General features: G+C 44.3%; 1 protein-coding gene across 1 annotated transcript in view; it reads left to right on the plus strand.

The window, feature by feature from the left end:
- The window catches only part of DKKL1 (dickkopf like acrosomal protein 1), a 46956-nt gene extending 27785 nt beyond the window's left edge, over window positions 1-19171 (plus strand). The window contains exons 2-5 of the mRNA XM_063138319.1: window positions 12766-12936; window positions 15919-16035; window positions 16792-16881; window positions 18697-19171. Of these exons, the coding sequence (XP_062994389.1) occupies window positions 12799-12936; window positions 15919-16035; window positions 16792-16881; window positions 18697-19029 (678 nt within the window). The 5' untranslated portion in view covers window positions 12766-12798 and the 3' untranslated portion in view covers window positions 19030-19171. The remainder of the gene's footprint in view (window positions 1-12765; window positions 12937-15918; window positions 16036-16791; window positions 16882-18696) is intronic.
- The last annotated feature ends 8214 nt before the right edge of the window (window positions 19172-27385 follow it).

Consider the following 27385-nt stretch of genomic DNA (forward strand, 5'->3'; position numbering starts at 1 on the left):
ACAAACAAACAAACAAAGTCCTACAACTTCCAGGCAGCCTAGCTGGGAGTTGTAGGACATTTTTTTCTGTTTAAACATGCATAGGATTTCCCCTTATTAGGGATAGCTGAAAGGTTAAGAGGAGAGAGAGAGATACACTATTCATTTCCGCTCCCTTCCACAAGTTGTGGTGCTCACCAGTAGCTTAGAATGGCTTAAAAAAAAAAAGGATCAGGCAAATTCATGGAGGGTAGGTCTGTGACTCCTGGCCACTATGGCTGAATGGCCATCTTCTTTGCTGGATATCAGAGGTACAGCAACACAGCAGAGTTTAAGGGTCTCCTGGGGATATTTAGGTGGCCCCTGACGGAAGCCGGATATGAGAATATAGTAGCTTTATCCAAATAGGCACCCTCCAAATGTGTTGGATGTCAACACCCATGGCTGGGGATGATGGAGATTGTTGTACAACACATCTGGAGAGGGCTGTGTTGGGAAGCCATGTAATATAGAAAGCTGCCTTAGAGTCAAACAAATTAGTCTATAGAATCTAGACTGTCTGCACTCCTGTGACTGGTAACAGCTCTCCTAAGCTTCAGACAGATTTTTCCCAGCGTTACCTGTAGTTACTGGGGAATGGCCTTGGAAAGGTGCAGAGCATGTTCTGTAGCACTGAGCTACAGCAGCCCTTCCCCTGGCCCAGATGGACTTTTGATCCGATCTAGCAAGAGCGTTCTTGTGTTTCTGCTTGCCCAGGACATTTCAGGGTGAATATTCAGCCAAAATGAAGGGGGGAGGAAGAAAAAAAATGTTTCTGAGTATGTTAAAAATAAATAAATCCTACTTTGTACGAGGGGATGTAGGAAATGTAATTACAAACATGCAGCTCAGTGGGCCTTATTCCCAGATACTTGTGCCTAGGATTCCAGCCTCAGGCCACAATCCTATGCATGTTTAGACAGAAAAAAGCCCTACAATTTCCAGCATTCCCCGGCCAGCTGTGCTGGGTGTTGTAGGACTTTTTTTCCTGTCTAAACATGCATAGGATGTGGCCTTAATTAGGTTAGAGCAGGCTTCCCTAACCTGGTCCCTTCCAGATGTGCTGGACCACAACTCCTATAATTCTTAGGGAATGATAGGCATTGCGTTCCAACGCATCTGGAAGCCACCGGGTTGGGGAAGGCTGGTTTAGAATTAGGCTCTGCTAGGTGCAAAACAGATTCAGGGTTGGACACTGAAGGCTACCAGGAGAAATAAACAAGGGACACTCTCCCTTCGAAATGAGAAAAGGCAGCTGTTTACAGATCTGGATCAGAATATGTGGGGTCCCTTGTAATGCAGAGAGCAGAATAAGGTTAGGGTTATTTGGCAGCGAAGGCAGAAAGCCAGCGCAATTTTTTTCATTCCCATTGAAGCTTAAGGGGACTGACTTCTGAATAAATATTTATTATTTTAATTATTTAATCTGCCCTTCATCGTTACAGATACCAGGGTGATACACAAAGGGCATGATCAAGCTAATCATACCAAAATAAAATACAAGGAAACTAAAACAATTGAGTAAAACAGATTTCAAAACAGCACAACTAACTGACCAGTGCTAGGAAATAAGGTTTCAACTTTGCACTGAAAAGATTGTGGTCTCAGTGCCAGTCATACCTGTGTGGGGAGAGCATTATACAGGTGAGGTGCCACCACAAAAAAAGACACCTCTCTTGTTATAATGTACCTCTCCTGGGAAATGTACATTATGGTACGGAGAGGTACCTTTCCTGGCAGTTATTTGGAGGAGAGCCTTAAGACACGACCGCCAGTTGGTATAAGGGAGGTGCTCTCAGGGCTAGTTCCAGAGGGTGGCAGAACTGGGCATTTTCCAAGGCCCCAAAGCCAGCAGAAGGTCCACCCCACCCACCCCAAGCGTATGACCAAGAAGATCAGGTGCAGCCTAAGAGAATTCTCAGTTTGCATGTCCAAACTCTTCCAGGTTAGCCCTTCACCTGTACCAAGGGCAAGATTTAACTGCCTCCCTTCTGCAATATTAGTAGGGCGCTCTGAGGGCACACCATATGAGGATTGCTTGTAGTTGTGGTGATGATCATTTCCTACACTGGCTGGAAATGATGGGTGTTGCAATCCAACATATCTAGACAGCATCAGCTCAGGGAAGGGTGAAATAGTAAATAAAGCTTTGCATTTATATCATTTAGTCAAGCCCAAACTGGGTGCATCCAAGGCACACCAATATGCTCGAAGAAGGCTGCTAATGAAATGAATGAAATAACATTTGCTGTGAGCCCAGTTCCTCCATCCACAGGGGTGGCTGCCTGTTGCCTCTCTGTATGATCCACTGGGAGAGTTGTCAACTGAAGAACCAAGGAGGCAAGCCAGCCTGGTTTGCTCTTGTCCCTTGAGCAGCAATTTTGATTTGCAGAAATCTGCAAGTGAACCTAAATGTCTGTAGACAAAGCTGCTGTTTGAAGTAGAAGAAAAACAGCCTGTAAAACAATTGGCAACCCGATGCACTATTACAGCCAGTTCTCCAGTATCCAAGGCAGTAAGCCTGTGTGCACCAGTTGCTGGGGAACATGGACAGTAGGGTACTGTTGCACTTGTGGATTCTGGTCGACAGCTGGTTGGCCACTGTGTGAACAGAGTTCTGGACTAGATGGACCCTGGGTCTGATCCAGCATGGCTCTTCTTATGTTCTCTTTATAATTAGCCTGTGCTCTGGATGAGTAATTCAATGCTCCCCAGGTGTGATTGGATCACTCAATAACTCCCAATTTTACAGCAGAATTACTCCTGGAAAGCTTCCTGTTGCATCTATGCACGAGTTTCCCCCAACCTCAAATATGAATATTGAAATACATCACCCTTCTCCAACCTGGTGACCCTCAGATATTTTGAATGCCAACTCCCATCATTGCCAGCTATTGGCCATGCTGGAAGCTGGAACACAAAAAGTCTGGACAGCAAAAGGTAGGAGATGCTGATTTACACGATTATTGGAATGTTTTAATATGCAAGTTATTTCTATTTAATAATCCGAGAGTACAGGGGCTCGTAGGCTACAATAATAGGTTACGAAGGGGAATTGTTTATTTTTACAATCAAATCTGGTAAAGAGTCCATTTCTCCTTTGAGAAATACATTGTTAGTTTGTTAAATCCAGCCATTTCCAGAACTTTTAATCAGGCATTCCGCCATAGGTAATATGATGGCAGCAAATTTCCAGTGACCGGGTTCACTCAATCATAGATGGAAAATAACCCAAGGCATTTGTGAGTTGCCTAATTAGGATAATTACCCTCCTCTCTGGGCACAGGTTGTTGTGACATCCGAACCCGGGAAGGGTTGTTCTAGGGTGCTTTGCAAATCACCCCAGCAATTCACTCTCGCTAGGTTCAGATGTCATGACAACCTGCGCCCAGCGAGGGTAATTATGCTAATGAGGCATCTTGCAACATCATCATCTATTATACGGACACAGACCCAATGAGAAACAGTGGCAGACATTATTAAGACTGTAAAAACACAACCATTAGTTCATTATACAGAAGGCAGAGAAATTATTAAAACATACACAAGTTTAAAATATCTTAACATAGTTAAAACACCTGAGACAAAGATTTTTTTTTTTTGAAAACAACAACTTGAAATAGAAGTTGCAATTATGATGGGGATATCATCTTATGAGTCTTTTGTACAGAGAAAAGGAACTTAGCCACCGCCTCTGTAGTTGGTTTGTTCATCCCTGCCAGGAAGTATTCCAAATACTGCTCAGATGACCTTCCAGGGCATTTCCTCATGATAGGGCCAAGAAGTCTATTTTGTTCCTCCCTGTGGATGCTGCATTAAAAAAACATATGTCCTTACGATTCAACTGCTTCATCACCACAGCTACAAGCGATCCTCATATGGTGTGCCCTCAGAGCGCCCTACTAATATTGCAGAAGGGAGGCAGTTAAATCTTGCCCTTGGTACAGGTGAAACGGCCCAATGCCTTGCTAGGACAAACTCAGCTGCTAATCACTTAAGAGGGCACGGCCCCAAAGTACCTGCATTAATTGTAAGTAAAAAATTAATTAAAATGGTGCGTATGTGTCTTAAATCTGATGCCTGATTAATCTGGGGCACTTTTAATTGATCAAAAAAGATTTTCCACTGATTATTTAAAGGATTCATTGAATTTCTCCATGACACACAGTTTAGGAATAATGCCTTAGACTAAAAAGTAAAATAAAATAAATGCACATAAGCTTCTCTTCTACTAGTTGCACCCATGGGTGTTTCTAGACCGATGAGTCTTAGTGCTACCAATCAAAACACATTGTGCAACTATTCCATCTTTTCCTCCTTAACGGATTTTCTGCAGTAAGAGAAAAGACGGAAGAAGCTGTGAGAAAACAAGGGAGGGTTACAAACAGAAGATGACGACATCTGGACCCACAGTAAAATTCCATTAATGAGGAATCAGAGCATGTGGGAATGTTGTTATGTTAGAAAAAAACAGATGTGAATTTGCAAGGACTCTGCAGCCAAGTTTTAGAATTTTATTGTCCTGGTCAGCTAACTCAGACAATAGGATATAAATTTTGCATTGTAAAGGCAGAAAAAACAGTTTTGGGGTTCTGTGTTTTCTTCGTTATTTCCCCACATTCTATAAGATACACTTAAAATAAACATATTAGATCTTCACACAACTAAAGACAATCGTTACTTGTTGCATTTTTAAGCTCTTGTTCAGTAGGAAAGGAGGTTCTCGACACGTGTAGAGGGATTCAGCCTGAAGTTCTATTAAGTGTTGACAACAAAATGAAACAATAGAGCTCAAAGGTTCCTTCCCAAATCCGTTACAAGCATTTGTACTCTTTGACTTGCAATCTACCATATGAATTTAGCGAAGGAGTTTGCAATGACGTAATCGCTCTCGCTCTCCCAATTGTGTACATGCGCCTGCCCAGCCATCCCGGGTAGGAAGGGACATTCCCTGAAATTTTGAGCATGGTGGAATTTCTGGAAAAATACGTGCCAGTTTCACCAAAATCCTACATCGCCACTTAATGGTGACATGGCAAAATTGCAGCCTTCACCATTGTTTTTATGGAAATAAGTAACTCTTCCTGGTAATAAGAGACCTCACAGAACTGGTTAATGTTTATATTGGAGTACACAGAAATAAGTCCCAGCTTATCTGGCTGGGGAATGCTCTGAGCTGCAGGACTTTTTCTGTCTAATTAGGATTTCACCCCTAGTTTAGCATGTAGTATTTATTATTATTATTTACATTTATATACTGGCCCACAGCCAAAGCTCTCTGGGCAGTTCACAAAAGATTATAAATTATAAATCATTACAAATGATAAATTCACTAATAAACCATTAATACCAACTCACTAGATAGGCAAATGTACTTTAATAGAATGCAAAAGGAGTATCTTAAAATCTCAGGAAATTCAAAATTATCATAGTAGCTGTAAACATTATTTACAGTAAAGAAAATTAAAAGTAGAAATTATCAGACTTTGCATAATTCATACAAAAATCCTGTATTATAATAATGAATCATTGAACCAGGTAGCCTGCTCTAAAGACTTTTTCCTGGCTTTCATTTCAGCAGACATATCAAATAAATTATCAAGAGATTTGCCTAGCAAGCTTACTTTCTGCCTGGATCATGAGTTGGTTAAGGCTGCAACCCTATGCCCTCTAACCTGGGAGTAAGCCCCACTGAACTCAATGGGACTTACTTCTGAGTAGACATGAATAGGCTTGCCGTATAGTAAGTAGATTTTAGGTGATTCTTTAGCAATTTTAGTTTATTAAAGGGACACTTGCCTGATAGAAGGACGCAAAGTCTTATTTATTCTATCTAACCTACTTAGGGTTATTGCTAGTCTAAAATCCTCAAACAAGAAATCAATGCAGCAATCCAGCTCAACCTTTCAGGGTATGCTGGCAATGGGCTTCCAATAAAGCCACTGCAGTGAGATTCAAAGATCAGATAGGCGCTATTGTATATGCGAAAACGGCAGCCCACACCTGAGTTCTTCCAAAACTCAGCTATTTATTATTACAACTCATTGGGGAAATCCAGAGCAAAAGAATATGGATAGGAGGAAACCAAACACGGGCATCCAAAGAACTGTCCCTGGTTCCAACAGACCAAAGGCAGTTCCGACCCCAGAAGAGATCATACAAGCCCAACCATTCATCACGTTTCTGCTGCAAAAGTGAAGCGGTTTCTTGCAGTTTGCTCACGTGGCCTGTTAACACTGGCTTAACCTTGTTTGTCTACTAATGTTATATGAAACAATACCTTGGGGACGCTTAGACTTCTGGGGCCCTAGGACAATTTGCCCCCTCTCTCCCCGTCCTTCGCCCCTCTGCAAACCTGGCTTTAAAAACTTCTTTTATTTGCCCCCCCCCTTCTGAAAAAGTTAGGGTTAGAAGGAGGCATAAAAAGAACCAGTAGGGCGAAACCCCCAACTTGTTTGGAGCAAGCGCCAAAGCCTGCAATCTTATCCCCCGTAACCCGGGAGTAAAGCATGTGAACAAGTTAAACTATATAACACATCTAGATTTAGGGTGCAATTCTATGCAAGTTCAGACAGAAAAAAAGGCCTACAACTTCCAGCATGTTCCAGCCAGGCTAACTGGGGCATGCTGGGAGTTGCAAGCGTTTTTTTTCTGTCTAAACTTGCATAGGATTGCGCCCTTAATTACGGACGGTTGGCAACATATATCCGAGTGGGAATATATCCGAGTGGGAATTCCAGAGGGCTCTGGGGGATTTTCCTGCTGATATGGCCGGTGCTCCTGTCGAAGCCCAGGTCGCTCTGTGGAATGCAGAGATGACTCGGGCGGTTGACACGATCGCGCCCAAGCGTCCTCTCCCTCTGAGCAGAGCCCGGTCAGCTCCTTGGTATACATCTGAGCTGAGGGCGATGAAGCAAGAGGGGAGACGGCTAGAACGCAGGTGGAGGAAAACTCGTGCTGGGTCTGATCGAACACGGGCTAGAGCTCACTATCGAGCCTACTCTGTGGCGGTGAGGGTGGCAAAGAGGCAGTTCTTTTCCACCAGCATTGCGTCTTCTTGGTGTCGTCCGGCGGAGCTTTTCCGAGTGGTTCGTGGCCTGTTACACTCTGGGCCAGGGCGTGAGATAGTTGAACCCTCGGTAGCACGCTGTGACGAGTTTGCACGGCACTTTGAAGATAAAGTCGCTCAGATTCGTCATGAATTGGACACCACACTTAATGCAGCACCACTAGTAGAGGCGTTCAGAGTGCCGTCCGGCTCAGTTTTATTGGATGAGTTTCAGTTATTGAGGCCCGAGGATGTGGACAAGGTGCTTGACCAAGTCCGATCGACCACCTGTGTGCTTGACCCTTGCCCCTCGTGGCTCATTACATCAAATAAGGAGGGGATCGCCGGCTGGGTCCAGGAGGTTGTAAATGCCTCCTTGAGAGAGGGAGTGGTGCCGGCCTCTTTAAAAGAGGCGGTAATTAGACCACTCCTGAAGAAGCCTAATCTGGACCCGGAAGATGTTAACAACTACAGGCCGGTGGCAAATATCCCTTTCCTGGGCAAGGTGCTTGAGCGGGTGGTTGCAGGACAACTCCAGGCACTCTTGAATGAAACGGATTATCTAGATCCATTTCAATCGGGTTTCAGGCCTGGTTTTGGAACGGAAACTGCCTTGGTCGCCCTGTGGGATGACCTCTGTCGGGAGAGAGACAGGGGGAGTGCGACCCTGTTGGTTCTCCTGGACCTCTCAGCGGCCTTCGATACCATCGACCATGGTATCCTTCTGGATAGGTTGTCTGAACTGGGAGTTGGAGGTACTGCGTTGCAGTGGTTCCGCTCCTACTTGGATGGCCGATTCCAGAAGGTGGTGCTGGGGGATTATTGCTCTGTGCCGTGGTTCCTAAGCCATGGGGTTCCGCAGGGCTCTATTTTATCCCCTATGCTGTTTAACATATACATGAAGCCGCTGGGGGAGGTTATCCGGAGATGTGGACTGAGGTGTCATCAATATGCGGATGACACCCAGCTCTACCTTTCCTTTTCATCAAACCCAGGTGAGGCAGTGACTGTTCTGAACCAGTGCCTGGGCACGGTAATGGACTGGATGAGGGCTAACAAACTGAGACTCAATCCAGACAAGACGGAGGTACTGTTAGCGGGTGGTTCATTTGTCCGGTGAGGTGATGTTTGCCCTGTCCTGGACGGGGTTGCACTCTCCCTAAAGGATCGGGTCCGTAGTTTGGGGGTGCTCTTCGATCCAGAACTGTCACTTGAGGCACAGGTGAACTCAGTGGCAAAGAGCACCTTTTATCAGCTTAGGCTGATATACCAACTGCGCCCTTATCTGGACAGTGATAGCCTAGCTACAGTTATCCATGCTCTGATAACCTCTCGTTTGGATTACTGCAATGCGTTATATGTGGGGCTGCCTTTGAAAACGGTCCGGAAGCTTCAGCTGGTACAAAACAGGGCAGCCCGTTTACTAACAGGGACTGGCTGGCGAGATCACATTACACCAGTCCTTTTACAACTTCATTGGCTGCCAGTCCAGGTCCGGGCCCGATTCAAAGTGCTGGTATTGACATTTAAAGCCCTAAACGGTTTGGGGCCAGGTTATTTGAAGGAACGCCTCCTCCCATATGTACCTACCCGGACCTTAAGATCATCTACAGGGGCCCTTCTCCGTGAGCCCCTGCCAAAGGAAGTGAGGCAGGTGGCTACTAGGAGGAGGGCTTTCTCCGCTGTGGCACCCCGGTTGTGGAATGAGCTCCCCAGAGAGGTCCGCCTGGCGCCTACACTGTACTCCTTTCGTCGCCAGCTGAAGACCTTTTTATTCACTCAGTATTTTAACACTTAATTTTAACTTAAATTTAAATTATACTGTTTTAACTCTGTATTTTAACCTTATATCAATTTTGCTGCGTGGTTTTATCCTGGTTGTGCTTTTTATATTGTACTTTGTATTTGTATTTTTAACTTGTTGGTTGTTTTATGATGGTTTTAATTTTTGTGAACCGCCCAGAGAGCTTCGGCTATTGGGCGGTATAAAAATGAAATAAATAAATAAATAAATAAATAAATAAGAGGAGACGGACTACTGTAAACCTCTACTTTTAAGTTAGTCAAAATAATCATAAAAGCATTGCTCTGGATCTACAGCAAGACCGAGATAACACAAAAGAGATGCAGATAGGGTGGGGAATTGGTTCTAGGGACATACAAGGGATTCAAGGAGTAACTCAAGAGTAGGGTGACTCGGGGTGCGACTGCGCTGGACAGCAACAGAAAATAAAGGTTGAAGGATAGAAAGAGGAAGAAATTGGCGCAGATATTACCATGTCTCAGAATGCTCAGCAGAGTCCAGTCCATTCTTCAGGGAGAATGTTTTTAGATGCCTTCTGCCTCCTCTGGCTTTGACTAACCTAAGCGGCTTGCAGCTTAGGTTTAGAAAGGGGGACTAGGAGCAATGTCCCTTGGCCTGACTGTACTGAGAGCTCGTAAATAAAATTCCGGAGAAGGGAGAGGATCAAATAACAAGGGTAGGAAGGATAAATCAATCTGATTGGGATTTAGGGCCTAGCAAGGCTGGAACGAACTCCAAACGCCGTGTCCTCCTTTGGTAGTCATTCGGGCAGAAACTGCACCCAGGCAGAGCTGGGAAGCAGAGATTGCAATCTGGCCCAGCCTGAAGCAAGCGTCTCTGGAGCTTAATTTTTTATGGTCGGCTTGCCTAGGGGTTTCTTCCCTTAAACAATAGAATGAAGTTAAGAAGACCAGTGATAAGCAGATAAGGGCGCTGTTGTACTTGATGGCTCTTAATTACTGTAGTTTAGCAAGGGAAGGGCAGGTACTCAAAGTTAGGCAGGCTTTTCCTCAGGGGTTTTTACTGGCTAATCTGAACAGGTATCCCTTGGGATTTGGTGGACACTATCCGGCATGCGGCAGAGAGAATAGCATGTGCGTTTTCCAAGGGACACTCCCTGTGAGACAGGAAGAATCCTACATGAATGGTTGAGTCACGCTAGTGAGCTGTAGTAGAGCCATCCTATCCTTTGTTGCTGCGGCTGAAATGGAGAAAAGATAGAAGGGGCTCGCGGGGTCTGTCACATGAGCCTGCCAGTACTATCTGAAGGGGGCTTTGAGCCCTTGACCCACCCACCCCACAAACTTCAGGCCCAAAGCTTGCTTTACAGTGGATTTTTAAAAAATATATTTTTCTCTAAATTTCCAGATGTACATAATATTTGTAAGGATGATTACATCAGATGTAACCCATAGTCCTGCTTGTTCATCCCTGGCTGATAGCTGGTTGGCCACTGTGTGAACAGAGTGCTAGACTAGATGGACCCTTGGTCTGATCCAGCAGGGGACTTATGTTCTTAAGTATAGCCTTTTTCCATTTTAAAACATTGTCTTTACTTCTTACTTGGATTAATTTTCCTATCTGGATTTTGCTGAGTCCTACACCATGGAGGTATCTTCCAATTTTCCTCTGGATCCACAAAAGTGTACTCTTCAGATCTCTGCTTAGGATGGGTAGCTATAATTTTGTTTTTTCTTCTTCCCCCCCCCCTAAAGGTTCGGACAATACTGCTGTATATTTGAAAGCATCAAACATTGTATTTATGCAGTTTGGACTGGTGGAAGTTTAAGTAGAGCTAAGAAACAATTCAAATTTCTGCTAGTTGGACCTACTATAACTTTTGTATGTCATAGGTATTCCATTTGGTGCTCTAATACGGTTTTCCTAATATTGTTTTCTAATAGGCCTCACAAGAGTTAAACTGTTGTTTTACTTTGCATAGCGTAATCTTAGTATGCAGCCTGTATAGTTCATAGGGACAAATGTATTTTCTCTGTAATTATTCTATGTTCCACATTTCACTTCTGCATGTGATGTCCTTTTGTGTTTACTTTTCTCTATAAACCCTTCATATCTTAAAACTTCATGTGTAGCATGTTTTCATTTGGTTAACAAGTTTAAGAGCATTCAAAGTATTTTCCTGCTTACATTTAAAAATATTTTTTCAAACATATTGAACTTTTAAATAGCTGTAAGTCAGCTCTAATTACACTCTCTTGCCCATCAGAGCAAAGTCTGAACCTCATTTTCATGCATCACCCCCCAAAAAGGTACTGCAATTTGCATAATATTTGCAAGTACCAATTCATATGCATAGATACAAAATTAGAAATAATTATAGCTTAAATAGAAATATAGTACATCTCATCATAGACGCCTGCCTGTTTCAGTGTTTCTTTTGTATCTTTAAACTGGAATTGGAACGGACAGCCCTTCAAATAGAGGACTGTCTGCTGTAAAAGAGGACACATGGCTAACCTGCAAGTCACCTGCCTCACATTGCCTAATAACAGGGCTGGCCCTGCAGGTCTGATTGATGCTCAGTGATGCCAGCAGGTTCTGGAATCAGAACTCTTTTTCAAACCAGCACCTTGGAAGAAACTGACTTGACTGGTATTCTGATGCTGTGAGGGTGGTTACAGGCTGGTTACTGAATCAGGGGTGTAAAAAGGAACAGATCAGAACTGGATATTGAAAAACGGCTGTGGTGGATGATAGGCCATAGTGAGTAGGATTTGGGGGCGATTATTCAGGATAGGGGAAAATTTAAATCCAGGTAAATACTTTGTCATGGGGCGGGATAAAGCCCTGAAGGAACTAGGGTTGGCCATTTTGAGTCTGAAGTCTAGGGGCGCACTGTCTGCACCCCACCCCAGATGACCATCTAGTAGGGTGACCCTATGAAAAGGAGGACAGGGCTCCTGCATCTTTAACAGTTGCATAGAAAAGGGAAATTCAGCAGGTGTTATTTGTATGCATGTCGCACCTGGTGAAATTTCCTCTTCATCACAACAGTTAAAACTGCAGGAGCTATACTAGAGTGACCAGATTTAAAAGAAGGCAGGGTAGCTGCAGCTTTAACTGTTGTGATGAAGAGGAAATTTCCCCAGGTTCTCCATATATACAAATGACACCTGCTGAAATCCCCTTTTCAATACAGCTGTTAAAAGATAGGGAAGCCCTGTCCTCCTTTTCATATGGTCACCCCTAAAGACCCACAAATGAGGGGGGGACAAGTGGGAAATTTCCTCGCATTATAACCTGGGCTAACACCACACACTTTAGTCTTATTTTTTAAAAAAAATACAGTCAGGGTGAGGTCCAGTGGGGGTGCACATGCTTACAGATCCTTTATTATGTTTACTTTAAAAATATATTATCCTTTTCTACAGCAAAATGCTGCCTATTCCCAAGAAAAAATATTTAGCATCAGGAGAGCAAAAGCAAACTGTGTTTTATTCCTGTTGTCGGGATGGTGTCATGATTTCACAGAGTTTAAAATGTAAAAGTGCACATGCTCAGAGGTTCTCTCTCTCTCTCATCATCAGTTTTGGTAAAGTTTTTGTTGGTTTTTTTTTTATAACTATAGACACAGTTATAAAACATGGGATAGTGGAGGGGGTGGAGAGAAGAGAAATGTTAATTGTGTGAGCTTCACAAGTGAAATAACAGCCCCAGGCCATCTAAAGCCACCCCCTCCTCATTTCCTAAAACCATGAAATCCATGATCTAAAATTAATAAAGCTGCACTCACTGCTGGGATAAAAGAACGGAGAGATGTGTTTTGGGAATGCCTACAGAGGAGGAAGGAACGGGAATAGCCAGCAGGGGCGGTGCTTGTGGAAATACACCCCCACCCCTCAGATCTTTCCTTCTGCTTCTGTCTTTTGCGCAGGCCTGGCTCACGCAGCCACAGAACCCGGCAGGGATGCTGCTCCTGCCGCTGGTATGGGGATTATGGTGCCTGACTGCTCTGGAGCAGGGGGGCCCTGCATCTGCTGCCTTTCTTCCCCCCAGCGTGGAGAGACTCTTCCAGGAGTTTAACAACATCTTCGAGCAAAGTCAGGTAAGGAATGATGGAGTGGGGGAGGGTGTAAGGCCCCCTCTCCGCCCCCAGTTAGAAGGGATGCTCAAACACTGTCAGGACATCAGTTACGTTCTCAGAAGCTGTGATGTTCTGCAATAAGGCAGGATCTTTTTAAAGGACGGGAGGATGCTTGCGATAAGCGATATATCTGGCAGTCGTAGAGAAGACCAGCCTGTCCTTCACGTTCCAGCCAATATATGACTTCTCCTCACGCCTCCCAAATCAACATCTTTTTCCGCTAGTTATCCCCCCTCCCAGTTCCCTTTTCCATTGTACATCACATCATTCTTTGTTTTGGTCCATACACAGTTTTTATAGTCCCCACCCACCCTGGGAGTGAACACATGCAAGAGAACATTTGAGCAGTGGTTTTTATTATGGGAATTCTGAATGGAACCACTTCCCAACTTTTGTGACTCTAAAAAATATATTTCTTGGAGGTTTGCAAAGAAATCACTAATCTTGTGGAGTCCCGGGCCTAAAAGCTGGTTTCGGAGACACATGGTTCTAAATCTTGGGGGACTCCTCCCTCCTCAATTTGCATAATGAAATTTGAGTTGAGAAATCTGCACATTGTGGAAGCATCCACCTGGCAAATCCGTTCTCAGGAGTATTTTGGGGTGGCGGCATTTGGTCCTTGCAAATTTTAACTTGCAATTTGTTTTAGCCTTTGTGCTGCTAAAAACATTACACTGGCTCTAAATCTGCTTGCCTGCCTTGTTTCTCCCATTTATAGTGAAGCTTGGCCTGGAGAGACCCATCTGTTAATTACGTGTGAAGTAGCCTTTTATCTGCCCTGAATCTGTTGCCCATCCACTTGGGAACACAATATCCGAGGCAGTAGGCCTGTGTGCACCAGTAGCTGGAGAACATGGGTGGGTGGAAGGGGGTGCTGTTGCACCATGTCCTGCTTTGTTGGTCCCTGGTCGACAGCTGGTTGGCCACTGTCTGAACAAGTGCTGCACTACATGGACCCTCGGTCTGATCCAGCATGGCACTTCGTATGTTCTTATGTCTCTTATTCAGTCAAGTCCACCTGCCCCACTATTGTCTGCACCAGCTGTCTCCAACCTGGGGCCCTCCAGATGTGTTAGACTACAATACCCTTCATCCCCAGCCAGCATGGCCAATGGCAATGGCTGTCCAGGGTTTCAGACAGGGGCCTTTCCCAGCCCTACCTGGAGAGACCAGGGGTTAAACCTTGGACTTTCACCCTTGGAGCATCTCTACATTAGGGGGAAATTGTGCTGCGTTACTGGAGTGCTCCTTTGCGCGATTGTGATGGGCTCCATTATATGAATGTGATTTGAATTGCCGGCCACCTGGTTTGTAATTGAAAACTTTCCCTCCTTTTGGTCCTCATAGCCTTGAATGAGACAGCACCCTCTAGTGGATGCTTTGTAGCACAACTTTGGCTGTACATGTTAGGAAATTCCGTGATATTTCAGAAGAATTAGGATAGCCCAGATAACCAGGGGAAGGCACGGGAGATGTGCAGGAGGTTGACAACATCATCTAAAGGACCTGCAAACTTCCATGAGTGGCCAATCATGAATGTGCCACATATCACGAGTTTAGAAACGTTCTTGGTCTGCAACTGACTTCTGGCCCATAATTTATTTATTATAATTTATTTATTTGTTAGGTTGATACCCTGTCTTTCCTCCAAGGAGCCCAAAGCGGTATTCATGATCCTCCTCCTCTCTACTTTATCCTCACAACAACCCTATGGGGTAGGTTAGCCTGAGAGATAGGGTTCATCTACACCAAACAGATATTCCACTATGAAAGTGGTATGAAAGCGGTATATAAAAGGCAGGAGCCACACTACTGCTTTACAGTGATATTGAAGTATTCTGACAACTGTTGGGACCTATTTCACATACCTTTTACAATTTCAATGTAGGTGTGTTTTTCTCAGTTGTTTTTGACTGTTATGTCTGGTTGAAGTTGAAACAAGCTAAGACAAGCTTTAATCCATTTTGTTCCATGGCTAATGTTTGCAGGCTAATAGTAGTTTATACACTTTCTGAATGTTTGGTTGTTTGGTTGTTGTATACTTGTCAACTGCTTCATTTGTTCAGTATGCAGTATGCAGTAAGGTGATGGGGAAACAGTGTTAAATGTTAGGAAAAGTTAGACTATGGTCATCCAGTGAAGGATTTGCAGTCAGAAAAGATATTTGAGGGAAGGGAAGACTGTATCACACACAGGGCTCATTTACACCAAGCAGGATATTCCACTTTGAAAGTGGTATAGAAAAGCCAAGAGCCACACTACTGCTTTATAGCAGTATTGAAGTGTACTGACAACTGTTGGGGCCCATGACACATACCATATACCACTTTCATACCACTTTCATAGTGTTATATCTTGCTTGGTGTAGATGTGCCATGGGCCCCAACAGTTGTCAGTGCACTTCAGTACTACTATAAAGCAGTGGTGTAGATCCTGCAGTGCACTTCAATACCACTATAAAGCAGTGGTGTGGCTCCTGCCTTTTATAAACCACTTTCATAGTGGAATATCATGCTTGGTGTAGATAAGCCCTTAGTGACTGGTCCAAAGTCACCCAGTGAGTGTCATGGCTAAGTGAGGATTAGAACCCAGGTCTCTTGAGTCCCAGTTGAACACTCTAACCACTATACCACACTGGCTCTCAATTGGATGACCCTGACTTCTGTGCTTTATAGGAGAGGGAGAAACAAAATCTTTCCTTTCATCTGCTTTCTTGAGAGGGCCACAGCTCAGTGGTAGAGCACTTCTTTCCATGCAGAAGGCCCCAGGTTCGATTTCTGACATCTCCATGTAGGGCTAGGAAAAAATCCTGCCTCAAACCCTGGAGAGCCGCTGCCAATCAGTGTTGACAATACTGGGCTAGATGGACCGTCTCACTCAGTATAAGGCAGCTTCCTATGTGCCTCTGCATCATAAGGAAGGATCTATCTTTGTCCTATGTAGGAAGCGCTGGAGCCCTCGGTGGACATCAACCAACTGCCCTCCAACTACCACAACGAGGAGAAGCAACAACGGAAAGTGGGGAATGCCACTGTGTACAGCCACCGTGAAATCAGCAAAGTGAGTGAGCTACTGGGGGGAAATGGGGCATCCTCGTTCTTTAAGCATTTGAAGCCATGGATAACCACACTCAGCTCGGCTCATTGATTGGTGTACACCGTATGGAGCCTACAACTCCTGTATTATTCCACTGGATTGGCCAGCCCTTTCTCCCATCAGGGCTAGGTAGCCATTTTAATTCCTTGCAATGCTACATCGGGGGAATTCTGGGAAATTAAAATGGAGACCCGAGTCATGTCTGCTGCCAAATAAATCCACCAGGACTCACCCACATAAGATGGAAGGGAGGGCCTGCCAGAGGCCCTCTGTTGAGGAATCCCTCTCAAATACAGAACTAGCCATGGTGTAGACCAGGCCTGAGGCATGATTCAAATCTTCAGACAGTTGACCCTGCCAGTCCCTTCTCCTAGGTTGGGTTTTAACAATGCTGTGGGGTTTGTTTATTTATTTATACCTTTTAATATAGTAGAATGTCTAAGCTGTTTTAATTTACTTTCCATATTGGTTCCCTGGGTTAAGGCAGTCCCTATCTCAGCACCACCAGATCCTAGGCCTGGGGGCTACAGTGCTGGTGTGGGCGCTTCCCACACCATCTGGGGAACTCCCATGGGAAGCCAAGTCCACTGTTACCATAGGTTTGTGGAGTTTTGGCTACAAGAAGAAGTTTCGCCAGCAGCTGAGGGACCTAAGACTCCGAATGCTCATTCCCTTGTTCCACAGTTCCCCCTCATCCTCATGTTCTGTCCATGTCTGCAGGTGACCGATAACCGTACAGGCGATATGGTGTTTTCAGATAAAACTGTGACCTCTATCGAACAGGGAGAAGTCCACCCAGATGAGGAGAAAGTCAGTGTGAATGCAGGTGGAGGATGGACCTGTTCATCTGTTGCCAGCCAGATTTAGGCTGTGTTGCTTACCCAATTTCTGTGTGTGTGTATTTGAGAGAGAGGAGAGAGAGAGAGAGAGAGATTATATGTTAGATTCTAAAACAGGGATGCGGAACACCTGGCCCTCCAGATGTTCTTAGACTGCAACTCCCATCAGCCCTTGGCCAGCATAACATCTGGAGGGTGACACGTCTCCAACCCTGTTCTAGACTTTGTTCTGCTCCAAGCGGCAACCTGGTGAGCTGATCTGTTGGTGCATGAGCCATCCTATCCTGCTTTGCTGCTTTGAGCAGCGAGCCTGCAGGGAAAATTGTTCCCCAAAATGCCTGTCCAGATGTTGTAAGAAATACTGCAGGGATGTCAAGGCCAAACAACATGTGATGCTAAACATATATTTGAACCCCCTGCTTAGGATTCTCCTTGTTGGTTTATTTATTTATCACTAAGAGAGGCCACAGGAAGCCCTGATGTGAACTTTTTCCCCTGAAAATTGCCCCCCTGAAGCTGCTCTTAGCTCTCCCAGACCATCACTATGCCTTGCAATTAGCAGCTTTGGGGAGGGGGCAGTTTTTAACGAGAACCCCCCCCCAAGTGACGGCACAGAGCTGAATTAGGGCTCTCTGTGGCGACTGTTTTAAGAAAGGGTAAGGAGACTAGAACCCTAATCATGGGATTCAAAGACACATTTTGCGCCATGTCTAGTTTGTCCCTACGTATCTCTTTAAGGAGGCAACAACTCCCCTCCAAAATCAGAACCTTAATTGGAGCACTAACCAGGGGGACATGAGCTGAAATGGGGAGGTCTAACAGGCTGGACAAGATATTCCTTATCTGCTCCTTGGATACACACTCCGGGGTGGGGGGAACAGCCAGTGCACACAATTTCTCCTAGACTGCACTTCCCTCCCAGAGAACCCTAGGTGAATCCTGAATTTCTCCTGCTTTGTCCCACTGAGGCATTCTTTCCCGAACTCAGCCATCCCTCATCTGGTGCCCTCCAGATTGGTTGGACTACAACTCCCATTATCCCACAGTCAGGGACATGTGGTCCAACATATCTGGAGGGCACCATGTTGGCAGCTAAGAACTCATGGGTTAACATAAATGGAGGCTTGCGGGATCATTTCCCCCAGTGTTCTGTTTCCAGTAATGGGAAGCCAAAGGCCTCTGGGAAGTTTATAAGCAGCTACTAGTCATTATGGCTAAAACCTACTTCCAGTATCAGAGGCAAAATGCCTGTGTACACCACTTGCTGGGGCACATGGAAGATGCTGTTGCATTCTTATCTTACTTGTAGGCTTCCAAAGGCATGTGGTTGCCCACTGTGTGAACAGAAACTAGGTGGGCCCTTGATTTGATCCCGCATAGCTCTTCTTATGTTCAGGGGCTGAATGCTAAAACCTCCCTTGCTGTCTGTCCCCTCTCCAACATTAGACCCAGAGGTATACTGCCACTGAATATGGCAGTTTCGTTCAGTGATCCTGGTTACTATGTTCGACTTTTATGCTCCATGAATTTGTCCAATCTTTTTATTAAAACTGTAGCTCGTGAGTCCCCTCCTTTCCCCTCCTGATCCACTAGATTCAGCTTTCTCTGTTCCAGGAATTCCTCATTCGCTTCCTCTGATCTCCACTTTCCTCTCCCAGAGAACTGAGGAATCTGGAACCCCAGACACCCCCTCCCTCCTCCCCATTCTAAGCATAAGTTCTTCTCCGATTAATTCACACAGAGGTAATATTCCCCCCTCCATTGCATTTTGTCTGTATCTTTCCAGGAGACAAAGCCGGTGGCTAGTCAGGAAGAAAAAAGTCCCGAGGCAGACAGGCCAAGCCCTGGGCTCAGATTCATCAACTTGGGTCTCCCCCAGCCTCGGCCTCGGCTGACTTTTCTGATCTTTCGTTTGCCCCAGCATCTTAAGAGTGAGGAGATGCCCGAACCCAACTTGGTGAAGGAAGAGCCAGTCAGTGATAGGAGGCACAGGTTGCTGGCCATTAGGAACGGGCTTCTAACGGCCCCCCATCCCATCAAGAAGAAGGCCCTCACTTTGAACCGCACATTTGTACCACGGAAGCACCGCTTCTTTTTCCTCTGGCGGAAGAAAATATAAGGCAGAGGGGAAACCTCACTGGTCTTGGGAGAATATCCTGGTTTCCTCGACCGCATCCATAGGGTTGTAGGGAATCCTACTAAAGGAGGGAAAATGGTTTCTCTGAAAATCCTGAAATAAAAGTAATTCCTTTCAAAACAAATTCCAGAGATGAGTCATTTGTAGTTTTATTTTAGTTAAGTTATAGAATCAGGATCCCACTCGTTTTGAATATTGTGTATAGTTGTTTTTTATTTTTCTTGTGCCATCAGTGCACATAGCACCTTGAATGGGCAACAGAGATAGGTCTCTTCTCATGTAGAATTTGTAAAATGCAAATACAGGCATGTTTGTGGGGGCATTTTACCTCACCAAGCGATTTTCTCAGTGGGGTGGTAAACTGCCCAGTGAACAACTATGTGTCTATGCTGTCAGTAGTAGAATGCTTTAAACTGAAAATATTAGAAAAGTATCATAAACTGTCAAGGTAAAACTTTATCATAGGCCTGCTTCCCTAGGCCAGTTTTCGTTTGAAAAAGCCTTTGGACATTCTTATACCCCAGGCTGATGCTTGGTTTGCAGGACATAAAGACACCCCACTGATAAAATCAGTAGTTCTTCTTCGTGGTCTCTGTGCTTCACACACATGGGCTCTGCGCCTGCGCAGCTCATCTTCAGGAAACTTTTATAGCTAGAGGCGTTTCAAGTGGGAACCCCTCCCCCACCATAATCCGGGTATGAGGGAAGCTGTTAGCATCAGATGGTGGCAACTTACTGCCACAACGCACACATTTTCGAAATGGCGCCCTGAGGGCCATACGCCCAAGTGGGTGATCAAAGATCGTTTAAAACAAAAGCAAACAGTAAAGGAAGAATAATACTAAACAATAAATAGAAGAAAGGAAAGATAGAATAAAACGCCTCTTTAAGAGTTAAACTAGCTAACAGCTTCCCTCAAGATACTACCACAACGGTGGTTGAAAAGAGACTGAGGGGAAGGTGGGAACCCTTGGAATATACCCGGATTATGGTGGGGGAGGGGTTCCCACTTGAAACGCCTCTAGCTTATAGAAGTTTCCCGAAGATGAGCTGCGCAGGCGCAGAGCCCATGTGTGTGAATGCACAGATGACCCACGGTTACAGGTAAGCAACCTGCATATTCTGGAGATATTGTATGTGCATGGCAGAAAGCAGTGAGCTTGTTCGGATTATCAAACAGCCCACTGTGGCTTATTTAAGTCATGGTGGTTTGCAACATGTCGGCAGCCATTTTGGACATTCCAGCTGCAGCCGGGGTTTGTTGTGTCATCCGAGCCCAGCGGACTTGAGTTGTGCAACGATTGAACAAGGCCGTGAGGGTTGTTTAACCCTTGAACAACCCACCACTACAGTGTTCAGAAGTCATACTTTTCAAGATGGCGGCTGTGGGTACTGTGGCTCATCGTGGCTTAAGTCACACTGAGGTACGCCAATCAGTGGACCCAGTCAGTATGTGGTAAGAGGCTGAAATGTGGGGGCCTTATGCAGGTGACAGTAGACAGCAACGTTGTGGGAGAACTATGTTGTAGGTCTGCTTCTGTGTAAACTCGGCAATGTAAAGAGAATTTGGAGTACCTCTGCACCCTCATCTGATTAGAACAAGGTTGGATGGGGAAGTAACAGAGGGAGGGAAGAATGTGGGCAAAAATGCCATGATATACTTAAAGCTTATAAAAACAAACTAAAATAGCCATGAGTAAACATCCTTCCCTCTAAAAAAAATTCCACAGTTAGGTGGTATCTTTATTTAGGGTGACCATATGAAAAGGAGGACAAGGCTCCTGTATCTTTAACAGTTGTATTGAAAAGGAAATCTTAGCAGGTGTCATTTGTATATATGGGGAACCTAGGGAAATTTCCTCTTCATTACAACAGTTAAAGCTGCAGGTGCCCTGCCCTTTTTTAAATCTGGTCACTCTAGTATAGCTCCTGCAGCTTTAACTAGTGTGATACAGAGGGAATTTCACCAGGATCTCCTTATATACAAATGACACCTGCTGAAATTCCCTTTTCTATGCAACTGTTAACGATACAGGAGCCCTGTCCTCCTTTTCATATGGTCACCCTACTTTATTAGGACCAACCAAAATACCACAAAGGAACTTGAAGTGTTCAATTTCAGACTAAGTAGTATAAGAAGCAGGGCATGGGGAAAGAAACAGAGAAGTCAAAAATTTAGTCCAGAACTTATGGCTGTGAGATTTGCAGTATAGACTTAGCTTAAATCTTCGTTGCAGTTGGGAGTGAGGATTAAGAAGATAAGCCAAAGGCTATGTGGAAAAAGTGGAGTTTGAAGAAGGGCCTTGAAGGAAAGGGGACACCACAGTATAATTCTTGCAGCCTGCTATATTGCCCAGAAGCTACAGAAAAGCATAGAACAAGAAGCAGGGATGTGCAAAAGACCCACATATTCTGGGCACAATCCAAATATGTTTATGTGCCAATGATTTCAATGGGAGCTGTTTTTTGAGCAGGTTTAACTGTCATGCTGAAATCAGTTCTTCAATGTGCTTCTTGCTGACTGGGTTGTGCCTGCTGCTTTTCCGAAATCTCAACACCAAGAAAACAGACTGGATTGGGAAAGGAAGGGCACAGGAAACATGCAGCCTTTCTGGCTCATTCCTCTTGTCCTGTTAAGGCTGGGTTGGGCTCAGCTAGGGTGACCCTATGAAAAGGAGGACAGGGCTCCTGTGTCTTTAACAGTTGTAAAGAAAGGGGAATTTCAACAGGTGTCATTTGTATGCACGCAGAACCTGGTGAAATTCCTTCTTCATCACAACAGTTAAATCTGCAGGAGCCCTGTCCTCTCTTGTATCTAAAAAAAAAGGGCAGGGCTCCTGCAGCTTTGACTGTTGTGTTGAAAAGAATTTCACCAGGTGCTGCGTGCATACAAATGACACCTGCTGAAATTCCCTTTTCTATACAACTGTTAAAGATACAGGAGCCCGGTCCTCCTTTCCATAGGGTCACCCTAGGGTCAGCCCCAGGGCAAACGAGGAGCCAATCCCTTTAGCAAAGTCAGTAAGCAAAAAAAGGTCGGAGTATGGTATTATCAGTACAGGGCCAGATTTACACCATGGAGGATGTGACACTTTGAAAATGCTTTGAAAACTATATGGAGTGTATCCTGGGCCCCAACAGTTGTCACTACTGTTATAAACCATTTTAGAGCTGTAGTGTAGATTCTGCCCAGGAAAAAAGGCAAGTCCCAAAGCAGGGTCCTGTCAGCAGCATGAGAGATCGGTCCAAGGGAGAAGAGCAATTGCAAGGTACTCAGAACTGAAACGACCTGTTATCCCAGCAAACAGCAGCTCTCAACTGAGAATTTATAAGCTGGAGCTTCCAGAGCTGCTCCCAGAATTTGGGTGGGAGCAGCACATCAGAGGCTTTTGGAAGAAGTCTTCCTCAGGAGGAAGGCCCTACTAACAAAGAGTCTTTTACTCATGAGGAGCCTTCCTTTGCAAATGGGCACTCCTTCTCATAGGGGTTCTACTGGCCTGCCTCTTGAGACACCGCCACTCTTGGGGGCTCATTGGCCGCTCACTCTCTGTCTTGGAGGCAGAGTTGTTCTCTTGTGGGGATGGATCCATGGCCACCATGGATCCTTCCCCACAAGAGGAGAACCATATGACCATATGAAAAGGAGGACAGGGCTTCTGTAACTTTAACAGTTGCATAGAAAAGGGGATTTCAGCAGGTGTCCTTTGTATGCATGCAGCACCTGGTGAAATTCCCTCTTCATCACAACAGTTAAAGCTGCAGGAGCCCTGTCCTCTTTTGTATCTGGTCACTCTAGTATAGCTCCTGCAGCTTTAACTGGAACGCTTCCTGGAATAGGATTGTTTTCAGGAGGTGCCAGAAACAATGCAGTGTTGGTGCCTGTCTGAGCTCCAAGGGCAGGGAGTTCCAAAGTAAAGGGCCCACCACAGTGAAGGCTCTTCTCCGGGTGGACTTCAGTCGCATCTGTCACTGTCAGCTAGACCCAATCCTGTCATTCCCATTCACCTCCTCTTACAAATCTATTGCATGGACCTGTGAGTGAGACAGATCCTGAGCCACGCACAGTGTGAGTCTTCCATAGGCTTCTAATTCTAGATACTTTATTTAGGGTGACCATATGAAAAGGAAGACAGGGCTCCTGTATCTTTAACAGTTGTACTGAAAAGGGAATTTCTGCAGGTGTCATTTCTATATATGGAGAACCTGGTGAAATTTCCTTTTCATCACAACAGTTAAAGCTGCAGGTGCCCTGTCCTCTTTTAGAATGGTCACTCTAGTATAGCTCCTGCAGCTTTAACTGTTGTGATGAGGAGGGAATTTCACCAGGTGCTGTATGCATACAAATGACACCTGCTGAAATTCCCTTTTCTATGCAACTGTTAAAAGATACAGCAGCCCTGTCCTCCTTTTCATATGGTCACCCTACTTTATTAAAGGGCTCAAGGTAAATTGAGTGGGGAAACAAGAAGTTGTATTTAAAATAAAACAAGGAGAGTATTCTAAGTAGACCTTACAGATCCTAAAATCAGTTCCAGTGGATTCCAGATGAGAGGGTCCCATTCTTCAGCATGTCAGTGGAATGGATTCTCAGTGGTTAGTTGAGCCAGGGCTGCTCTGCTACTCAGATGTCCCTGATCCCTCTGAGTTTAGCTGTAATCCTCACAGTCGGGGTTGGGGGGAAGAATAGATTTTGTTCCCTATTGTAATGCGAAGTCTTTTGGGGTGGCTTGCTCTGGAATCAGCAATTCAGACCCATTCTCTTTACAAAGGACCTGCTCCTGGGACAGCTATAACTGGTTTATTGATGTGGATCTTCACAGCTGGTTGTATTTTTGGGCTCTCCCTGGGGGCGCAGCTACACACTTCAACTTTTATCAGTATGCCACTGGGAATTTCTGCCTGGAGGGGAAAAGGCAGAGCTTCCCCAGAGAAAAACAAAGTCATCATTCATGGTAAAAATCCTATTAATTTTTATGCTGTGTTCTGGGGAGCCATGAGAGAGAAGGGGGGTGGGGGAAGCAAGGGACCAATCGGCTAGGGCTTTAGGCTTGCAGAATCTCTGTCATTTTCACTAGAATCTAGAGCTATGTGCAAAATAAAGCCTCAGGAAGGGAGATGCAGAATCGAGGGACGAAGTACCTCTGAGCACATGCTCAGCTAGAAATTCATTTTCATGACACACAAACCCTTCTGTGCTCACATTCACTTTTGTTTCCCCCGGTCTTCTTTGATTTCAGCATCCAAATTTAGGAGTAAAAAAGGGGCTTTGTGCCGTCACTTTTGCTCAGCTATTGGGAATCAGAACCCCCTTGCTGACAGTTCAAGGTTTACCTGCTGCTGTGCTAGGGTCCTGGGTTTCCTCAGTGGTTCTTCAAAAAGGTTTGGAACCAATCTATCTGGAAGACCTCTTTTTCCTTTATGAGCCTACCTGGGTTTTAAGATCGTCAGGTGTGGCCCTTCTCTTGGTACCATCAGTGGTACCATCAATGTGAGAAAGGGCCTTATCAGTGGTGACTCCCAGGCTGTAAAACCCTGCCAAGGGAGGCTAGGGTCTCTCTCGCTCTCTCTACTGACTTTCCACCAGCAGGCAGACATTTTTATTCAAGCAGACCTTTGGTGTGTAAGCTGGTCTGTTGGGTTGTGTGCTGTTTCAATGTATGTATTGTTGAGTTTTTAAAATTGTATTTTGATGCATTTGTTTCATGATTGTTTTAACTAAGTTTTTATTTTTAAATGTTGGGTTTTGTTATTGTCAGTGGACTTGAGTGCCATTTCCTTGGGGAAAAGGCAGGGCATAAATCAAGTAAATAAGGCAGAATGGTGAAATTTAACATGCTGTTTTGCCCAAGGAAAGTGTAAACTCATGGAAATAGGATCAACCTCAGGAAACCACTAACTTGTGGATTTATGTGGAGCTCAGGCTACGTGAGCCAGCAGCCTTGAAGCTGTGATGGAAGGACAGGATCCCTGGCAGATAAAATAAACGTGAAAAGAGGATTGAGGGTTTGGATTCAGTGTTAACAGGTAATTTTCCACCTGGTTCAAGTTCACTGTTTAGAATAACAGGGCATCACAATATAGGATAAAAGCAGCACTCTATTACCAAATACAAACAAAATATTCAAATGAAAATATACAGAATCATCTCAGCATAAAAAATGTAAAGTGCAAAATGGTAGCCTACCAGCTAAAGTAAAGAACAGCAATTGAATCAGATGATCACCAGCCCTGGAAACAGCATGTTTACTGGGTGAATTTAGCCACAACTTATGTTTATGAGTATGAGGCTCTTCTTGTTTTCTCCTGCCAGGAGGGGGAAATAGGTGGGAGCAGGGGGCCCAAACTCTAGTGTGCTTTGAAATGCATTTTGTAATAAAAGATACTAAAAGTTTACAATACCCAATCATGTTCTGAAAGAAAGTACATGTCTTTCCTTCCTCTTACACATGGAACAGGCTGTGCAGGCCTGGTCCTACCATTGAGAAGAGTAGAGATGTAAAATTTCCAGATATTTTGAAGCCATGAAGAAAAAAATTCCCCAGTGGGTTTTTGGGGGAAATAGAAATTTTTGGAAAGATTGAAAAAAAATGCAAAATTAGCACTTTTTACAGTTTGAAAGTCACTTTGTTACTTTAGGAACATAAAATGTAATTATGTACAGTTGGTTTGGCATAAAATTATCACATTTGGTATATTAAAAATACAGCGTGTTCAAACAATTATTACAAACTGAATTTACTTCTTAAATTTTTTACTTTTTATTTGTAACAAATGGAGCTGCAAGCTCCTGAACTGTAAGGAACCTTTTTGGACAAAAACAATTTAAAAAAAAACCAGAAGAAACCATCAACATTAGTAACAAAGAAAATTATGTTTCCACAAGTCCTCCACAGTATCAAGCAGACATCAAGCACCCGTTCCCATAAAAATAATTAAGGGGACGGGAAGGGGGGACCAAGATTCAATGAATAGGCATGAAATTAAATCAGACTCATTTTCTGAGTTATAGCTATCACTATCAGTTTTAGTCTCTGCTTCTGCTTCGTTATGTTTGTCATCATCATAGTTATCACAGACTTCTAAAAACAAGGTTTGCCCGGATTGAAACAAGCTTCTCCACCCTTTCACATGTCAGTTTATTTCTTGATTTGGTGTGAGTGTTTCCAAACATAGACCAGATTCTTTCACACACTGCAGAAGTTGGAGGAATCTGAAGAAGGCGAGAAGCAAGAGGAGTCAGAGGCTGTGTTGTGCAAAGACCTTGCCACCATGTTGCAGGAGGGATATGTTTGGCAGAATCCCAGACTGCAGTCCACTGGACCAAATCCCTGAAGATGTTCTGTATTCTGTAACATTTGAAAGTACCTTTCCAACATCAAGTCCTAAGTGTGATGCTTGTTTTGCAATCCAGTCAAATGCAGTAGCAGTGCTATCATCACTTATATTTCCGCCTTTGAATCTTGGATCCAACAGATTTGCTGCGGCATGAATTGGATGGCAACAAAATTCTTCCCCTTTTTTAATAAAATCTTTCACTTTACTTTCTTCTATAGTTGTAAGTGGAGAAACACTGAGATTCTCAAAAACAGTTGTTTTTATCTTGGCCATTTGGTAAGGAATTTCTGACAAAAGTCCACCGTCTGATTCAGATGCAGTGATTGCTGAAGAAATTGGCTTTAGAACCTTTAAGGAATTCTGCAGCTGAACCCAGAAGACATCCTCATCAAGTACAGTGTCTCTTACACTCCTGGGTACTTTAAGATCCTCAACTATTACTGTTTCTTGAAGAGCTTCTTTGTTTCTTAATAAACTTTCAAAGGAGATCACCACTCCACCCCATCGAGATTTACTACAGAGCTTCAGTGTCACTATTTTATTCTTTGCATATTTTTCTACTTGCTGCTTCTTGAAAACTGCAGCTACAATATGAGTAGTGTTTACATGTTTTATAACTTCTTTTGCTCGTCTATAGGTCCTTTGAAGGGTGTCCAGTTTCATAATATCATTAAGAAGCAAGTTTAGCCCATGAGATGCACATCCTATTGCAGTAATATGTGGATATTTATCCAGTATGTTCTCCCATGCTGCTTTTATATTACTGGCATTGTCAGTCAGCAAAGCAAATACTTTACCGCTCCCAATTTTCTGTATAACTTCACATATTTTACAACTGATATACTCTGCAGTATGTCTGTTCTCTCCTGTTTCAATGCTTCTGTAAAAAACTGATTGAGGTGTTGTTATCACAACATTTATAACTCCTCTCACATTTGTCCATCCATCTGTAAGTAGTGCAAGACACAGTGCTTCGTCGATTTTTCCTTGCACAGATTCCATT

Source organism: Elgaria multicarinata, chromosome 11 (assembly GCF_023053635.1).
Source record: "Elgaria multicarinata webbii isolate HBS135686 ecotype San Diego chromosome 11, rElgMul1.1.pri, whole genome shotgun sequence".
Lineage (NCBI taxonomy): Eukaryota > Metazoa > Chordata > Lepidosauria > Squamata > Anguidae > Elgaria > Elgaria multicarinata.